This window comes from Camellia sinensis, chromosome 4 (genome assembly GCF_055761805.1).
Source record: "Camellia sinensis isolate YWXY chromosome 4, ASM5576180v1, whole genome shotgun sequence".
NCBI lineage: Eukaryota > Viridiplantae > Streptophyta > Magnoliopsida > Ericales > Theaceae > Camellia > Camellia sinensis.
Genome location: NC_138964.1, coordinates 171614120 through 171632351, shown reverse-complemented (window position 1 = coordinate 171632351; position 18232 = coordinate 171614120). Strand labels below are relative to the sequence as shown.

Here is an 18232-nt window from a genome sequence, read left to right as displayed (position 1 = left end):
TTTAGCTCTGTTTTGGACTGTTTAGGTCAGTTGAGTCTTGCTTTGCATGGTTGTAGTGTAATAGTCCTCACAGGTTTGGTGTTTTAGGCCATCAGGCACCACTTGTTTGAGTTGATTGCATGCTCTGGAGTTGTTTTGTACTTCATTTCAACACTAATCAGCTCTGCAACCTCCCTCCTTTCTTGGTTTTTCTTTTTGCTTTAAAAGTTGTTTCAAGTCATTTGTTTGCCTAAGTATGGAATTGAGGATTTATACTTAATGGTTTAATTCCTCTAGGGGTTCATTACCAAGGTATGAGACTTTTTTCATACCCAAAGCAACTTGTGTTTTGAGCCTTCTTTCTATTGGAGGACTCTAACTCACCTTTTGGACTTAATTGGACTAAGCAATGGTTGGTAAGTCAAAATGAGTAACTAACAACTTGGGACTAAAATTGAACAAGATAATAACTTGTGTGTTGTGTGTTCCATCGGACGTTAATTGAACACAAGGAAAATTAAGATATTTCATACTCGAAGTGATGAAATGTCTCAAGTTTCCTAGGTCTCCATTGCCCTTGATCATGCATGATAGGGTGATGGTTCTTGAGTGTTTTGTTTTGCATTCATTGAACTTGTACACCTTGAATCACAAGCCATCATGCAATGAAATTGCTTAGATTGGTGGTTTGTGATTTAAGTTCACAACTCCTTGGATTTGTCCATGAAAATGAGAGGTGAATTGTGCTGACAATCCTTGGAAAAACCCTCTTTTCACTCTATTTGTGCTCTGTTGCAGCATGGTGATCCAGTACATCAGTGACTGGTAGGCCACCATCCATGGCCGACAGTGCACTGTAGATGGCCGACAGATAGCAGCATTCATCCATGACCGGCAGCATTCATCCATGACCGGCTGGCCACTGATGTAAACCTCAGCAGAATTTTGGTACGGTGGAGCAAAAAGGCTCTGGAAATGTTCAACTCTGCAAATGGAGGCATTCGAGAGCAAAACGGAGGTCTTTTCGGGCGGAAACCGAGCATGTGCATCTTCCACTTCCCGAGGCGGAATAGTGGCACCATAATTAGGAATATTAATTGCTTAGTTTACTTACATGTGTATTGTAATTTAATTAGTTAGCTTACTAGTTAATTCATTCAAGTGTTGTAATAATTAATTAATTAGCTAGTTATTTATTCGGTTTGTAATAATTAGCTTAATTAGATTAGCTTAGCTTAATTAGTTAGTTAGCTTTATTCATTCGGACTCTCCTTTTCGAGAGCAAAATGTAATGATGTGTATGTCTTCTAACCCCACGTCTTTCTCCTTTTTACTTAATCGCTTTTGATGGTTAGATTAGGGACATGTTTCAATTAGCATACCTTATGCTTACATACATTCATCTTGTATTGCATGCACCGAGGCTCAGCGCATCATTCAAACTGCATTGTCATTTCAATTATTTTCTTTGAATATGTGCTTAGACCACATGTCTTAGATTGAATCATATGCCATATTAGTAGCCGAGCCTATTAATCGCATTTTTCGCGTGTGTTGCATTAGTCATTTCGCATAGTTAGGAAGCATGCATATTTTTCTAACTCATATTTTCCTAACTTTGAGTACTAGGTGAGTTTTAATACTTTAGCATACTTGCATGAGTGTGAGTGTTGCCATGACTAGCATACTTGCCATGACGCTAAATGCTTATTTGTTAAACTGTTTGAATGCCTGTGGATGATGGCGTGTTGTTTGAATTGAAATGATTCAAGGATTGTGCGTTTTAAGCCCACTTTATTGAGTGGCAAATCAGTTTTAAGCCCACTACGTTTGGTGGCAAATTCGCAAACTTTAAGCCCACTTGAGGTGGCAAATTCATACAATTTTCGCAAACAAACATGAATTGAATTATTCTAAATCTTCTAATTTTAGTCTATATTTGCTTGTGCGCAACACATAGTAAAGCTAGTCTAATAATCGAAATAAGAGCGCATAATGTATATAAAAAATCATATCATGATTAGTAGATGCCGTTCTTTGATCGGGCGAGCGAAGGTACTCAATTCATGACCTTCCCTTCTCGTACCTAAGTTCCCAAGCCAATGCAACTTTAGTGATGACGGACACGTGGCTTTTGGCATGAGTCATGAGTTTCCTAAATTTTTCCAAAAATAAAAAATATTTAGGTGGAGACTCTGTATTCGGCAAAACAGTCCAATTTTGGCATTTTTTTATTCAAAATCGATTTTCCAAAATGATTTGCTGAATTTGGACACTTTAATGTTTATCAATTTCACATTGCACTTGTGAGATTAGATTCAGAATCGCGGGAGTTCAAACTGTGGGGCTTTTTTTCAAAACTTCCGAAAAAGGGCGCGCGAAAAGACGAGCTACACCAATATTACTTTTTTTTAATTTATTTTTAATTCAATAAATTCACAAATTTATTATGAGGTTTTGGATCTTCCACAATACTCCTAACAAAAACCTCCTTTTGGGTGTGTGTCCTTTTGGGTGTGTGATTCATTAATTATTATTTTTTTAATTGGAAAACTTCTTTTTTGTTTCATTGTAAGGAAAGAATGATTTTAGGGAATGATTTTAGGAATGGAAGATGCCTTCTTTGTTTAATTTGAAAAATTGAAAATGAGAAATTATATATAAAATTGAGTGTGGGATTTATAAATTATTTTTTTTAATTGAAAAATTAAGAAATTGAAATTAAGCATGTGGAGTTCTTACATCCATTCTCATTAGAAATTTCATTTCCTTAATATATAAAATAGATGAATGGCTACTCTTAAAATTATAATTGTCGTTTATTTTTTTAAATCTATTGGGATTCAAACAAATAGTCACTACAACAAATAAGAGTTTTAAAGACCAAATTTTTTAGTCTCTAAAAGTAAAAATTTTGTTGTAAAAGACATTTAAGGATCAATTTTTATTGTCGTGAGGATAGTCGCTAAAAGGTTGTCTCGAAAAGTCAAAAACAAGGCTTTTAACGACAAAATTTTGAAAATGTCACTAATAAATAGACTTTTAGGGATAAAATAATTTGGTCTCAAATAGCTTATTTTTTTAGACAAAAAATTTGGTCCCAAAAAGATAATAATTCATTACTAATATTCAATTTGCGTTGTTAAAAATATAATAACAACACTTTTCGCAAGAAAAATATTTGGTCTCTAAAAAATAATTTTGTCCCTGAATTTTAGTCTCTAAAACCTTAATTTTTTGTAGTGAGCTATCGATATCAGATTATCAGAATTTTTAGTATGAATATTTCACTCAACAAAAGTGAAAAATTCAGATCATTAAAATCAACTCCAAAATGAACCAAGCTCGAATGCTCTATAAAGTTGGATGGCCAATTTAAGATAATCTAATCTCATATGGTAATACAATTTTTTGATAATAACGTTTATAATAGTGTCTTGGACGTGCATTTTTTTGCTTTATTCACAACACATTACTCGTTTTAAACATTATTCACATTTCTGCAATCTAAATCAATTATCACTAGGCACGTAAAATAAGCCCACACGTCCTTGGACTAAATTCAAATGCCTGTCTGGTAACTTTGAAGTTTGAATAATGCATCTTTTAAGGTTGTGTTTACACCATAAATTTGAGAAGAGATTTTGAAAAGAAAACAGAAAAAGTATACAAAATATAAGTGAAATATTGTTATATTTCATTTAGATTTCACTTATTTTTTTCCTTACTCTTTTCCTTTATCTTTTCAAATTCTTACTTAAATCTATGAACCAAAGGCAACATAAATAGTGACAAAGGTGCAATTTTGGTTATGTAGTTACGAAAATAATACCATCGTTTGATGAAAATATCTTCCTAGTTCTTTCACATGTGGCCAATGTGAATCCTTCCTTATCCTTCACCTACATTGGGCAAGGGGATGAGTGAACTTTCTCAATGAATGTTAATACTAAATATCCCCGATGACCAAGTCAGTCATGTCCTCTGTGCCGACTAAAAATTGGATATTTGTCAAATTAATATTTTATGGACAAAAATTTAGAAACATCAAATTAAGAATCAAATATTTTAATTGATAATAATAATGTCGTTATATTTTTAGCTCATATGTCTGATCAGTAACTTAAAGTTTGAATGCATACTTAAAAAGTGATTTTAATGTTGTGTTTGATTGGGAGATTTGAGAAGGAATTTGAAAGAAAAAATAGAAAAGGTAGGTGAAATTTGAATAATATCTATATTGTACTTAGTTTCACACACATTTTCTCTTCTTCTTTTTTCTAATTTTGCTCCCAAATTCTCCAACCGAACACAACATAAATGTGCAATTTTTTTATATGCGATTCGTTTGGGAATTAGCTAACGTGTAAGAATATAACTAGAAAAGTTGACTTTAATAATAACTTTTTGATTATTTTTTCACTTTCAAAATAATCCCGTGGTTACGAAAATAGAATGATGAAAATATCTTACTTGTTCTTCCATTTGTGGCCAATGTGAACCGTTCCTTGTCCTTCACATACAATGGACAAAGTGGAGATGAGTGAACTTTCAATGAATCGGAAGACTAAAATATCGCAGACGACCAGGTTAGTCATTTCCTCTATCCTGACTAAAAATTGGATATTTTTCAAAATTAATATTTTATAGGAAAAAAATTTAAAAAAGAACTTTTTTTTATGGATGAAATATTTTAATTGATAAAAATATTCTTATCATATTTTTAGTGACAAAATTATACATTTAGTAAATAATTATTATATTTTTTTAATCAAAATTTTCATTTCAAAAAGTAAACCTTTTTTATATGAAATTATTTTGTTACTAAGAGTGTATTTATTTATTAATGTATTTACTACAATCCCTAAAAATGCATTTAACTAGAGAGGTACTATTGGGCTTAGTGAGCTCACTTTTAAGCCTCATTTTGATGATCTGAACCGTTAATATTTTAGGATTCGTCGAGTACAAAAAATCAAGTGGATCAAATAACGACAACCACGTGTTCGAATCAGTTTTGTATTAAAAAATGGATAGTGAAGAAATAAACGGTTCATACAAATTTAATCCGAAAATGTGATTTTCGTTATCTGAGGGACTTATTTTTTGCAAGGATGTTGCACTCGACAAAACCTAAAATGTAAACATTTTGGATCATCGAGATGGGGCTCAAAATCAGCCTACTGGGCCAGACTGCGCCATCTAATCCAATGGAGGACAGAAGATAATCCAAACTCTTCCTCAAACTCTTATATTTTGTAGTGAAGACATCACATCATGATAACAATAAAATAAATTGTAAATTACAATTACCCCTGGAGATTTTCGATAAATACATTTGAATGCCTAAAGTTTCAAAAAAAAAAAACATGTTCCACCCCTTGAGATCTTAAATAACGTAATTGTGGTGGGTAAAAATTGCACCACTTGACTACGGTGCTACAGCAGTTTTGTATCGCTTTGGACCTGAAATCACTCACAAAATGATGAAGAGTCTGGCTGGGGAGTAGCATGGGGACACTCCGATGCCTAAGTTACTAAAACAATAGACAAAGGTGTAGAATATGTGAGTAAATGTTCAAAACACTACAAGAAAAGTGGGTATATGAGACGGGACTATTTGCGACGGCACACTTGCCGTCTCAAAAAGTCACTTTTTGCGACGGCAGAAAATGCCGTCTCAAAAAAGCAGAATATTTGCGACGGCACCATTTGCCGTCTCAAAAAAGCAGAGCATTTGCGACGGCACAATTTGCTGTCTCAAAAAATAAGAGCATTTGCGACGGTATTTTCTGCCGTCGCAAATACTCTAATTTTTTGAGACGGCAAATTGTGCCGTCGCAAATGCTCTGCTTTTTTGAGACGGCATTTGGTGCCGTCGCAAATACTCTACTTTTTTGAGACGGCATATTCTGCCGTCGCAAAAAGTGACTTTCGTGTTTTTTGTTAATTTTTAGTGAATATTTTTAAAATTTTGAATATTTTTTTTAGATGCACCTTAGATGTATCTAAAAAAAAAATTATGAAAAAATATTTTTAAAAATTAATAAATACATAAAAATATAAAAAAAAAAGTATTGAATTATTGTATTTTTGATATTTAGTGAATTTTTAAAAGATTTTTTTTACAATTTTTAAAATTTTTAGGTGTATTTATGTTAGGTGTGTCTAAAAATTAAAAAAAAATACTTAAAATATTAAAAAAATTCAGTAAAAACAATATAACACGGAAACACAAGAAAGTATAATTTTCTCAAAAGAGTTTTTGGAAAACTCTAACCTAGCATAGTGATTGTTGTTTTGAGACAGTTTCATATATATACAGTCACAAAATGGTTTGAATAAATTCTAGTACTTTTTTCTGTCGCAAAAAAAAATTAAAAAAACAATGTCTTCTTACTCTTTTGATATAACATTTCTCTTTTCATTCATTTTTTCATCTTCATGTCTCTCTGTCTCTATCTCTCTCTCTTCTCTTTATCTCTTTCACTTATCACTCTTTTTTCTCTGTCTGTCTGTTTCTCTCTCTCATTTTCTTTCTATGTCTCTCGCCTATCTCTCTTCTCTCTATCTCTCTCATCTGTCTTCTCTCTCTGTCTCTCTCGCTCATCTCTCTTCTCTCTATCTCTCTCATTTCTTTTCTCTCTCTCTTTTATCTTTCTATCTTTCTCGTCCATTTCTCTTCTCTCTCTGTCTTTCTCTTTTTCTGTGTCTCTCTCTCGCTCATCTCTTTTCGCTCTATTTCTCTCTCTTTTTGTCTATCTCTCGTTCATCTGTTGTTTCTCTCTCTTTTTCTATCTTTCCCTCTATCTCTATCTCTATCTCTCTCTCTCTCTCTCTCTCTTGCTCTCTCTATCTCTTTTTCTGTCTATCTCTCTCTCCCTGTCTCTTTCTTACTCGGCACTCTTCTCTCTCTCTCTCTCTACTTGTCTATTTGTCTATTTCTCCCTCACTATGTTTGCCTTGCTCACTCTCTTACTCCCATCTTCTCTATTTATCGAGCTCCTTCTCGATTTATCGATCCACTATAAACGACGTCGTCTTACTCTTTTGAACATTTCTCTTTTCACCCATTTTTTCATCTTCCTATCTCTCTGTCTCTGTCTCTCTTCTCTTTTCCTCTCTTACTCATCACTCTTCTCTGTCTGTCTATCTCTCCCTTTCTCTATGTGTCTCTGTCTCACTCATCTCTCTTCTCTGTCTGTTCGTCTCTCTCTTTCTCTCTGTGTCTTTGTCTCTCTTCTCTTTCTCTCTCTTACACATCACTCTTCTCTGTCTGTCTGTCTGTCTCTCTTTTTCTCTGTGTCTCTCGTCCATCTCTCTTCTCTCTATCTCTTTCATCTATCTTCTCTCTCTGTCTCTCTCTCTTTTTTTTTCTCTCTCGCTCATCTCTTTCTGTCTCTCTCTCGTTTATCTCTTTTCGCTCTTTTTTTTTTTCTCTTTCTGTCTCTCTATTTGTCTATATCTTTTCACCAATTTTTTTATCTTTTTCTCTCTATTTTCTTTCTCTCTCTCATTCATCACTCTCCTCTCTCTGTCTGTCTATTTGTCTCTCTCTCTCTGTGTCTTTCATTCATCTATCTCTTCTCTCATCTCTTTTCTCTCTCTCTTTGTGTGTGCCTCTCACTCATCTCTCTCTCTCACCACTCATCTCCTCTACCACCTTCACCACTACTGCAAACGCCATTTCACTACCACCACTACCACCACGGTCGCCATTTCACCTCTACGACTACCATTACTACTACCATCGCCAGCACTTCACTACCACCACTACCACTACTACTACTACCTTTACCTCTCTTTCACCCCTGCTACTCCATCTACTCTACTACTACCACAAATTTACCACTAATCTCCTTTGTCATCACCACCACCACCACCACCACCATCATCTCTTATCCACCACCTTCACCACTACTGTCGGTTCCTCTTCTCTACCACAAAATATTATCTCTCTTCTCTCTTTCACTCATCACTCTTCTCTGTCTGTCAGTCTTTGTCTTTGTCTCTTTCTCTTTCTCTCTCTCTCTTTGTCTCTCGCTCATCTCTCTTCTCTCTATCTCTCTCATCTCTCTATCTCTCTTCTCTCTTGCTCATTTATCTTCTCTCTATCTCTCTATCCGTCTCTCTCGCTCATCTTTCTTCTCTCTTCGTCTCTCTCTTTTTCTATGTCTTTCTCTCGATCATCTTTTTTTGCTCTCTTTCTCTCTCACTCTGTCTATCCCTCACTCATCTATTGTTTCTCTTATTTTTCTATATGTCTCTCTCTATCTGTTTCTCTCTCTGTCTCCCTATATCTTTCTCTATATCTCTTTCTCTTTGTCTCTCTCTCACTTATCACTCTTCTCTCTCTCTTTCTCTCTCTATGTTTGTTTGTCTGTCTTTCGCTCTTTTCTCTCTCTCTTTCTCTCTATGTGTCTGTCTGTCTGCTTGTCTCTCTCTCCCATTGTGTTCACCTTGCTCACTCTCTCCCTCATCTCTTCTCTATTTACCGAGCTCTCCACTACAAGAAAATGCACTTTTAGCGACCACTTTGTCTCTCTCTCACTCATCACTTTGTCTCTGTCTATCTGTCTGTCTCTCTTTCTCTCTCTCTATCTCTCTTCTCTATCTGTCTCTCACTCATCTCTCTCTCACCACCCATCAATATTATCCCTACTTCTACCAAATAAAAAAATAATAATAATTTTTTATTCATTAAAATAAATATGAAACAAATAAATTTTCAACCTTACAAAATGAAAAAATAAAAATAAAAATTCATTAACTATAAAAAAAATTATTTTAATAAAAAATAATTTTTTTAAGCAATGATATCTTTTGCTGCAAAAAAAAAAAAATCATTTTATTATTTAAATATTTATTTGTAATGAAAATAAAAAAAAAATCCAAAAAAATTTCCAAACCCCCCCCCTCTCTTCATTCCCGCCCGGTTCCCCCCTCCCTCTTTCCATTCCCGCTCCCCCCTCCCCCTCCCCCCCAAATCCCCAATCTGTTCAACCAAAATCCCCAATCGGGTTCTCGCCGAACCCATACGTTTCTCATCCGCCCCTTCCTTCTTCAGCTACCAAATCCACGGCCTTCTTAAACTCTCACAAATGGGTACGTCTCTCTCTCTCTCTCTCTCTTCCAAAACCCTAATCTTTTCATTTTTTATGGTTTATTTTTGTAAAATGAACTACTGTTTGGTTTGGATATGTTGATTTCAGGCAGGTTCCGGTGCGGTTCACTGCCAGTTGATGGATGCGGCTCATCCCGGAATCGTGCCAATGCACAAAGTCAACTTCGATGCCAAGAACGAGTACGAGATGATTCAGAACTACAAAGTTCTTCAAGATGTCTTTAACAAAATGAAGATTACCAAGGTTTCATTTTGTTCACCCCCAATTTCTCTTTGTTTTTATACTAGGGTTTCATATCTTTAATTTAATTATTATTATTATTTTTTTGATTGCTTGTGTAATGTGGGTACAGCACATTGAGGTGAACAAATTAGTGAAAGGAAGGCCCTTGGATAATCTGGAGTTTATGCAATGGATGAAGCGGTACTGTGATTCGGTTAGTGGAGGGGTTCTGTACAGGTACATTTCAACCCTGTTTCTTTCCTCTATGAATTTGTCTGAGCATTTTTGTGCTTTCTTGTTTATTCTGCAAAACCCATAGAGAAATGTAGTCCGTTTCTGGTGTAATTGGGTCTTTGAAGAAGATGGTTCATCGTACACAAATCTTTAATAGCAGTTTACATATTTCTACTGTGTAATCTGAAATCTGATCATATTTCTACAATGTACGAGTTTGTGGAGACAATGAATTTGGATTAATTGGCAGCCTGATACCAGTATCGACTCAACTGCTTGCTTTGAATTAATTGGCAGCCTAACTTGGTGTTTTGAGCCTCTTGACTAAACAAATTTGTTTCAAACAAAAAAAATTAGTTTGTATCCAGAATCCCTAGATTATAGGAGTCTCAATCTCAGTCTCGCTAAGGACCTTAAACAAGAATTGAGTAGGTTCTCATTTTTAGTGTCTATGATATGTGGCTTTGTTTTGTTTTAGCTAATTTATATACAAGGGGAAGAGGGAAAACTTGGCATGGTAGAACCAAGAGCAATGAGGAATAGTCCAAGCATAATGCTGATGATGAACCAAGAGCAATGAAAATTATCTCTTCCTGTTAATTACAATAAAACACAAATGAAAATTAATTACCAAGAGACAAGGGATGAGCATCATATGATTCTTTTAATGAAATTTTTGCTTATTTTTAAATTGCAGTTTGCAAAACATCCATTCCTGATCTCTTACACACATTTGAGAAACCAGACCCCTGCCACACTGCGAGGATTTTCAAGGTGAGTATAAGGCATTTACAAAGTTTGGTATTGCCTTATGCATCAAATTACAATGAAATCAGATTACAATGAAATCAGCTATTTGTGAATGGATTTAGAATGGATTAGATCATGTATTTTTATTATATATGTGGTGCATTTATGACTTTCGTTGTGGTCCAAAAGAGCCTTCACGTTTATAATAGACCAACACAGGTGATGTTTGGCAACAAATATATAAGGTACAATAGGACCTTTAGCCCACAAATTTGTATGAAACAAAAGTATGATTTCATACTTGATGATGCAGAGCCCAAATTCAACTTTGTTTTGTTTTAGTCGAGTAGTATTAACCCAAGATGTGGTTTGGACTTTCTTTTCTTGCGTTTACCTTTTTTTCCTTTTCTTTTCTTTTCTTTTCTCTATAATTTTCTTGTTTAAGTTAACAACATGAACATGATGGAGTTGTTGTGATGCTTCTTCCATGGCTTTGACTCAATTGGTAAACAGTGTTTAATTAAATAATCATAAGTGAACCTTTTTCTTCTATTAAAAAATCTAATGGAAAATGGAAAGTATAAGAATTATTTTTATTTTGTATTTCATAAATTTTTTTGTTTTGATTTTGATAATTAAAATGATACAAAATGGAAAGTATAAGAATTATACGAATTTGTATTAAACTTACATCTTTTTGTGAAACTACTTATGTAAGTTCATGAAAATTTATGTAATATTGTGTAAAGTTGTATGTGGTGTACAATGCACACTCAAGATTTTTCTGTATAGGTAATTTATCTATTTTTTAAATATATAATATAATGCTAAAATTATCTATCTAAATACAAAAGAAATAAAAAAAAGAAAACGACATCAAGAAAGGTTGTTTTGATGAAATAAAATCATTATTATTTTTTCCTACTTATCCAAACAAGAGGATTTCAAAAACAAATTTTGAGTTTTCAATGTATATTTTTTTTATTGAACATTTTTTATATTTTAATCATTTTTTTAACTTTTAAAATTCATCTAATTTAAATATACTTAAAAAGTACAAAATTTGTATTAAAACAAAATCTTTAAGCAATTCACTAAATACAAAAAATTAGAATATTTTTATATTTTTTTGTATTTATTATTTTTCAAAAAAGTTTCTTCACAAATATTTTAAATTTTAAGTACATTTAAATTAGATGTATCTAAAAATAAAAATAAAAATTGACCAAATATTAAAAAATTTACGAAAAACAAAAAAATACCAATTGAAAACTCAAAACCAGTTTTTGAAAAACTCAAAACCAAACAAAGTAATTTTTTTTTTTTTTTTCTCTTTCAACTTAAGAAATTCTTTCAAATCTCCCCTTATTTCCACAAAAAAATACCAATTGAATCACTAAGTTTTGTTACCAATAAATATGTGCATATACATCATTTACTGGTTGTGCCATGAGATTTATTGAAGGTAAGGAAGTTTTAAGTTTAGGTTCTTAGATGAGCTGATTTTTCCCATGTTATAATCAGTCTTTGCCTTCTTATTATATGAAGATCCACCAATGTGCTCTATAATGATGCTCTGTGGTATGGATCGGGTCTAGGTGTATGTGTAGCCTTACCTACGGATTTTGGTGGGGGATATTGTAGAAAATTCAGTAGAGCACCCAAGACCCTAGGCAAACCTAGGTGATTGTATTATTATTTTTCCTTTCATGTGCAAAATTTATATAATCGTTGCTCATGCATGAATTTACAACATATAACATATATTTGATGAGATCACATTGTTAGTTTAGTGCCTTGGAGCTGAATGATACATGAAACTAAGTATACCTTAATCTATAATTGAATGATAATAATTGATGATGATGTGATAGTGAAATATTGGTGTTAACTTTGGTTTGTTCTTTGTGATGTTCAGGAGATAGTGATGTCACAGAAAAATCAGTAGACCCGATTAAAGTTTACTCTGAGAGATATGCAGTTGTTCCTGATGACAACGTAAGTGTTCTTTCCACAGTTTTCATTGTCTTCATTACTGGTGTTTAAATAGTTGGTTTCTCCAAAAGATTATAATTTGCAACTGTTATCTATTTATTTGTAGGTCAAAAGGATAAATTTTGCCGAGGGGAAGATCTGATTCTAGAAGTAACTCAAAATTGAGATCTTGTTGGAAATTTTTTATTTTTTTATTTTTTGTAAGAGCATTTAAATATCCAATGTGCTGATTGGTGAATTTTAGATTTTATTTTATTATTTTATTTTTTTTAGGATTTGGGTGAATTTTATAATTTAAATATGCTTCTATGAACATGTACAGTTTAATTATTCTTTGTAAAATATTGAATTTGATGGTTTGATCAATTTTTATTTTTATTTTCTGTTATAATGTTTTTGTGAATGGAATGTAAATAATCAGCTCTTAGAGAGTGAGAGACGGCACCACCGTCGGAAAAAATAGAAATTTTTAATATTTTTATTAATTTTGTTATAGGTTTTATTTTTTGCGACGACATTATACTGTCGCAAAAAATAGAAATTTTATTATTTAAAATAAAAATTTTATTATTTTTTAATATTTTTTGCGACGGCATTACACTGTCGCAAAAAATAGAAAATTTCATATTTTTTATACTTTTTGCGACGGCACCACACCGTCGCAAAAACAGTATTTTTTTTAAAGAAAAAGACTATTAGCGACGGTATTTTATGCCGTCTCAAATAACATTTTTAGCGACGGTAAAAATAAGGCCGTCGCAAAAAAGTCAAGAAATTTCAAACGTTATTAGCGACTGCACGGTGCCGTCGCAAAAAGGTAAAAAATGCCGTCGCAAAACATTAGCGACGGCACTTACCGTCGCAAAAACTCTTTTGCAACCCCTGCAGTTGCGACCCCCCTCTTGCTGTCGCAAAAAGTCATTTTGCCGTCGCAAAAAGTATTAGCGACGGCATTAGGAGTATTAGCGACGGTATTTTACCGTCGCAAAAAGTCAATTTTTTTGTAGTGAAAGGAAGTGATTGTGTGCCTTAAACTTGGAAATTATCTTTATTTATAACCTGCTCCCACTAGCCGTTGTGGGTTGTTAGCCCTCTTCCCACTCCTCACATCAAGCCCTTTTCTCCAGGGATTGTGTTACACTAAGCGTGGATTTCTAGAAGTTTGTTGGGCCTAGAGTTTAGGAACACGTCTTGACTGAGTCTGCTCCCCTAAGGTATGCTTTATGCTCCTCTAATCTTAAACCTAAATGTCTGGACCTAAACCCCCAATTTTGATTCTGGACTTCTAGTTTTGAACTTTCACGCTAGATCTAGTCCACAAAGACCTGAATCTCTAAATTTCTGAATGCTTCTGGCTTGTCAAGAAGTTATCCTGACCATAACTTTTGGTCCTGCTCAATCACAGCTTCTTTTAGCCTTCCATAGTAACAAGTATTTTATTTTGGGTTAAGTAACAAATTTTGATGATTTAGTAATTATTTTTTTTTCAAAATATCCATTTTAACTCAAGAATAATATCATGCATTTATCATTAATTTACGTTATAATCTAATTAGAAAAAATAATGAAAAATGCTATAGGCCCCAAATTACAGACCCCACACCCATATGAGACATTTGGTCATTTATTTGGTAAAAAATTTGATATCCCTAACATTACCCAAAAATAATTTATCATTTGTGATTAGAGTAATTATTATGACTACTATGCTATTATTGAACTTCTCAAAATAATGTACAAGCCTCACCAGATTTAAGCAACTGTAAATTATTTTTCCAACAATTAAAAAAGAAAAAATCATATACAAATATGCTACTTAGACCTATTTTCTAAACTCAGAGATATGTCACGAAATTGATCAGTTGATAATTAGAGAATGTTTAATTATCAACCAATTATCTTCTTAACACATCACTAGGTTTAAAAAGTGAGTCTAATTTTTGAGTCTGATTAGCAACGCTCTTAAAAAAAATTAGATAAAAAAACCTAAAATTCTTGAGATTGTGATTTGTAATTATGATTCAATATCGACAATGAATAACAATCCTCAAACAATCAATGATAGATCTAATCCAATCAAGAGTGAATTGAATTAGATCTAATATCAACCAACAACCATGGACAGGGACAGAATCACAATTTTTATTACGGAGGGGCTGAGATCTGAATAAATTTTTTCCTTTATATATCAGTTGTTATGTATTTTTGTTATATTTCAATTCAAGAATGAGAAATAACTAAGATTTGATACTAAAATAATACGTATAAAAAATATATTGTATTTAGTCTTAACATGATCAAAAGCAAATTCATAAATATTTAACTTAAACATATAAATAAAAGAGAATTTAGAAGTTAATTATTTTTTGTATATGCCAATTAAATTGTCTATTAAAGTGAAAGTCAGTGGCTTTTTGTGAGTTCAAATTTCAAAACTTTTCAACAGGTCTCATGTGCATCTCATTACTTTGGTATTATCATTAAGGGTGCTGTTATGGTGTGCAACCCCTTAAGGTTGCACATCATATGCAACCAACACAAAAGGTGTAAGTGGAAGGTGTAAACATAAAACAGGACAGCAAACAGAAAGGCGTAAGTGTAAAGTGTAAGTTGCACACTTAAGAAAAGTCCTATCATTAAACCCGTGCTATATGTTGAAAGTCAAACTCAATTTGAGTTTGGACAAGAAGGTTGCAAAGAATTCCAAATTAAAGAAGAGGAATTCAATTTGAATTTGAAGAACAAAAGAAGAAGCTGGAGCTTTGGAGAATTCATGAAGTTTCTTCTTCATTCTAGACTCTCTTCTTCAACTTGAACTTTGGAGCCTCCAAATTCATGAAGTTTTTTTTTTTTTTTTTTTTTTTTTTTTCAATTGAATTGATTTAGTTGATATGGGGAACATAACACTAATTTAAATTTGAGTAATTCTATTTACACACCATCAATTCTCTCAGTACACACCATTTAACCAATAAATTTATATAATAATAATATTCTCAAATAAAATGACTATTAAGGACAATATGGGTGTGTATATACTCATTTCAACAATTTACATATGAAAACACAAATATCTCTATACGCACCATTACCTAGAACAAATCTCTTTTCTATTATTTTTCAAACTCAAAATATTATTGTTTTGGAAGATTTAGGGTTTTAAAACATTGAAATCAATTGATTTTAAAATTTTACATTCTATGGATGACATTGATTTGGAACAAAACAGTAATGAAAATGTCAGTTTACTTTGCTACTTATCTTGTTCGTATTAATTTGGAGCAAAAGGCTGCCGTTTATCTTTACAACAATAACTTATTCATTTTGTGTGCACATAGAGTTAAACATTTACAAAATGTTTAATTATTTATGTTTGAATAGAATCATTTTCTTCATATTATTAAAGCTAATCAAATGTTAAACTTTCATACATATATAAAAAATTGGACATTTTGATTTAGTTTGAATATAAATTTGTGAACTTATTAAGTTTTTTCAATACTCTATTTATGAACAATACTAAAACTATTTCTTTGTTTAAATTTTTGCAAAATACCACACTAATTGTTTCGTCTTCGTAAAATTTCGGCCCGCTGTTTGATTCTCCCTTTTGCTCTCACGTTGCTTTCATATATTCAACAAATATCGGGGAGAGATAGACACATAGCAATATAAAATTACCGTGAATTACATTTTAGACCATTTTGTCTTTTCAATATTGATGGTGTGTACATCATCTTGTGTTAGGGTGTGTATTGTGTTATGTGGGTTAAGCTAAAAGAGTAATATTATGGTGTGTACATTGAGTGAAAAATAAAAAATTCAAAACATTATTAATGTGAACTAAATGATGATATATACTGAGAAAATTAAAAGTGTGTAAATAGAATCACCCTTTAGATTTAGTTGAAAATTACATTTCATGGAGAAAAGTCGTGTGAGAATTTTGTATGTAACGTGAATTTTGTGTGTCTATGACATCTATTTTTGACATTTTTACAACATTGTTATGGTATATGTACATGAAAATGGAAAGACTATCGTGTATCAGTCACTCTTGTTCTTTCGGTGGGACCAATTCTAGGTTTTATTTTGATAACATGAATTGTTCTTTCGGTGCGACGAACTTTAGGTTCTATTTTGATAACATAAATTGTTATTTTTTAGAGTGTTATGTAAAAAATTAAATTGCACAGAAATTGATAACAATTGATCGAATCATATTTTTATTCAAGTTGACATTCAAACTCACATCTACGTTTCATTTTATTAGATACAAATGTGTTTTGATTAAAAGGTTACTAATATCCGATTAACTTAATTTTTTACAAAAATATTGTACTTGACGGACTCTAAAAATTTAACGGTTCGAATTATCAAAATAAGATCACTGAAAGCACAACCGTGATTGTTGTGATTGTTGTACTAGAAAATAACAATCACCTAACATCCTATATATACCGATATTTATAATGTATTATTTATGGTATTTATACACTTATCAATGTGAGACCATTTCACACATTAGATTTTGCACTTGAATGTCTGCACTGAATTATTCTTTCACAACAATGAAAGGTGAATCATTTTATGGGTTTGATTTACTGTAAATCTTAAAATTTGTGTATCTATATTGAATTGGATGTTGATTCGAATAATTGGAACAATGTACTATGTAAACATTCATAATAGATATCTTGTACACCTTCGATTTGGATCCTAAAATGTTTTGTGGTTTTTGAATGTAAATATCAACATTAAATCTGGATGCCCTATATCTACATTGAATCAGATGTTTGAAACATAATGTTGATGTTTGGTGTTCAAGGTTTGCTTTCTTTGTGGCTTTTGTGTTGGCTTATTTTTGTTTTTTAATGAATTTTTTAAAAATATTTTGAATAAAATTTTAAATTTTAAAATTCTATTCAACGAGATGAAATGAAATGTAACATACTTTCTGTGTGAGTGATTTTCTGACCACACTGCCCGCTTAGTAACCAGCTGGAGAGCACCGGCAGAATAGATGGCACCTGGCTGACCTGCAACAGAAAAAGAAGATTTCAGCGGTGGTTCGTCCACCCGGGGGCACTCCGACAATCAAGTCAGTATATCTCTCAAAGATAAATCAAGTGCTAAACTCACAAGCTTGAGTATCAAAAGCATACCTTAGACCCAAGGGGGTGCCTTTCTTTTATAGTCAACATAAACCTAGTCCCAATAGAAGCCTAACTTCTATAGACTCAGGATTACTGCTAATCTTGGACTCCCAGTAAGATTAGGATAAACTCTCTAAGAGTCTTATCTTAATACAAACTGAAGTCTTCTCTCATTCTAGGACTCTTGCCCCTCATCCGCTTATCTCAGATTCCAATATCTTCGGAGGTAACCTCGGCCTATCCGAGATGACCTTGGCATAACAACCAGGATATGTGGCACCTTGGCTGACACGTCGACATCACCTTGGCCACGTATGGGTACTCAGAAAATATATCCCCACAACTGCCCTCTAGATTCTATTACCTCGGCATTTTGATGTGATGGAACCTACACTGTTCGTTCATCTATGCCCCTCTGAGATAAAACTCGCCGACCTCAAAATTCCCTGGACTTTACTGTCCCCTTCTGTCAAGTATCAAGCTTTATGCTTTCCAAGCTGCTCGTGATCACACCTCCTAGCCGAGGTTCTTGTTCCATTAATTCGTAAACTCCAAGAGCTTTGCAACTGTTCCACTCACATTCTTCGGTAGGTTCCCGACTTCCAGTCATCTATTTGACTCCGGCGATTTTCATATCGACGTTCATTTCACTTGGTAATTCAGCTATTCTTTACTTGCTTTTATAACTCTTCTGTTTTACTTCGAATCTGTTTATTTGCCATCTGTTGCCTTCTGTTTTCGTCTGTCTTAAAGTTTTGAATTGTTTATTGT

General features: G+C 32.8%; 1 protein-coding gene across 1 annotated transcript; it reads left to right on the top strand.

The window, feature by feature from the left end:
- The first annotated feature begins 8956 nt into the window (after nucleotides 1–8956).
- On the top strand, nucleotides 8957–10294 carry LOC145789681 (microtubule-associated protein RP/EB family member 1C-like). Its single transcript, XM_082866914.1, has 4 exons — nucleotides 8957–9084; nucleotides 9192–9347; nucleotides 9457–9563; nucleotides 10258–10294. The coding sequence occupies exons 2-4, from the start codon at nucleotides 9222–9224 to the stop codon at nucleotides 10277–10279; spliced, it is 255 nt and encodes an 84-aa protein (XP_082723040.1). The 5' UTR covers nucleotides 8957–9084; nucleotides 9192–9221; the 3' UTR covers nucleotides 10280–10294.
- Nucleotides 10295–18232: the final 7938 nt, after the last annotated feature.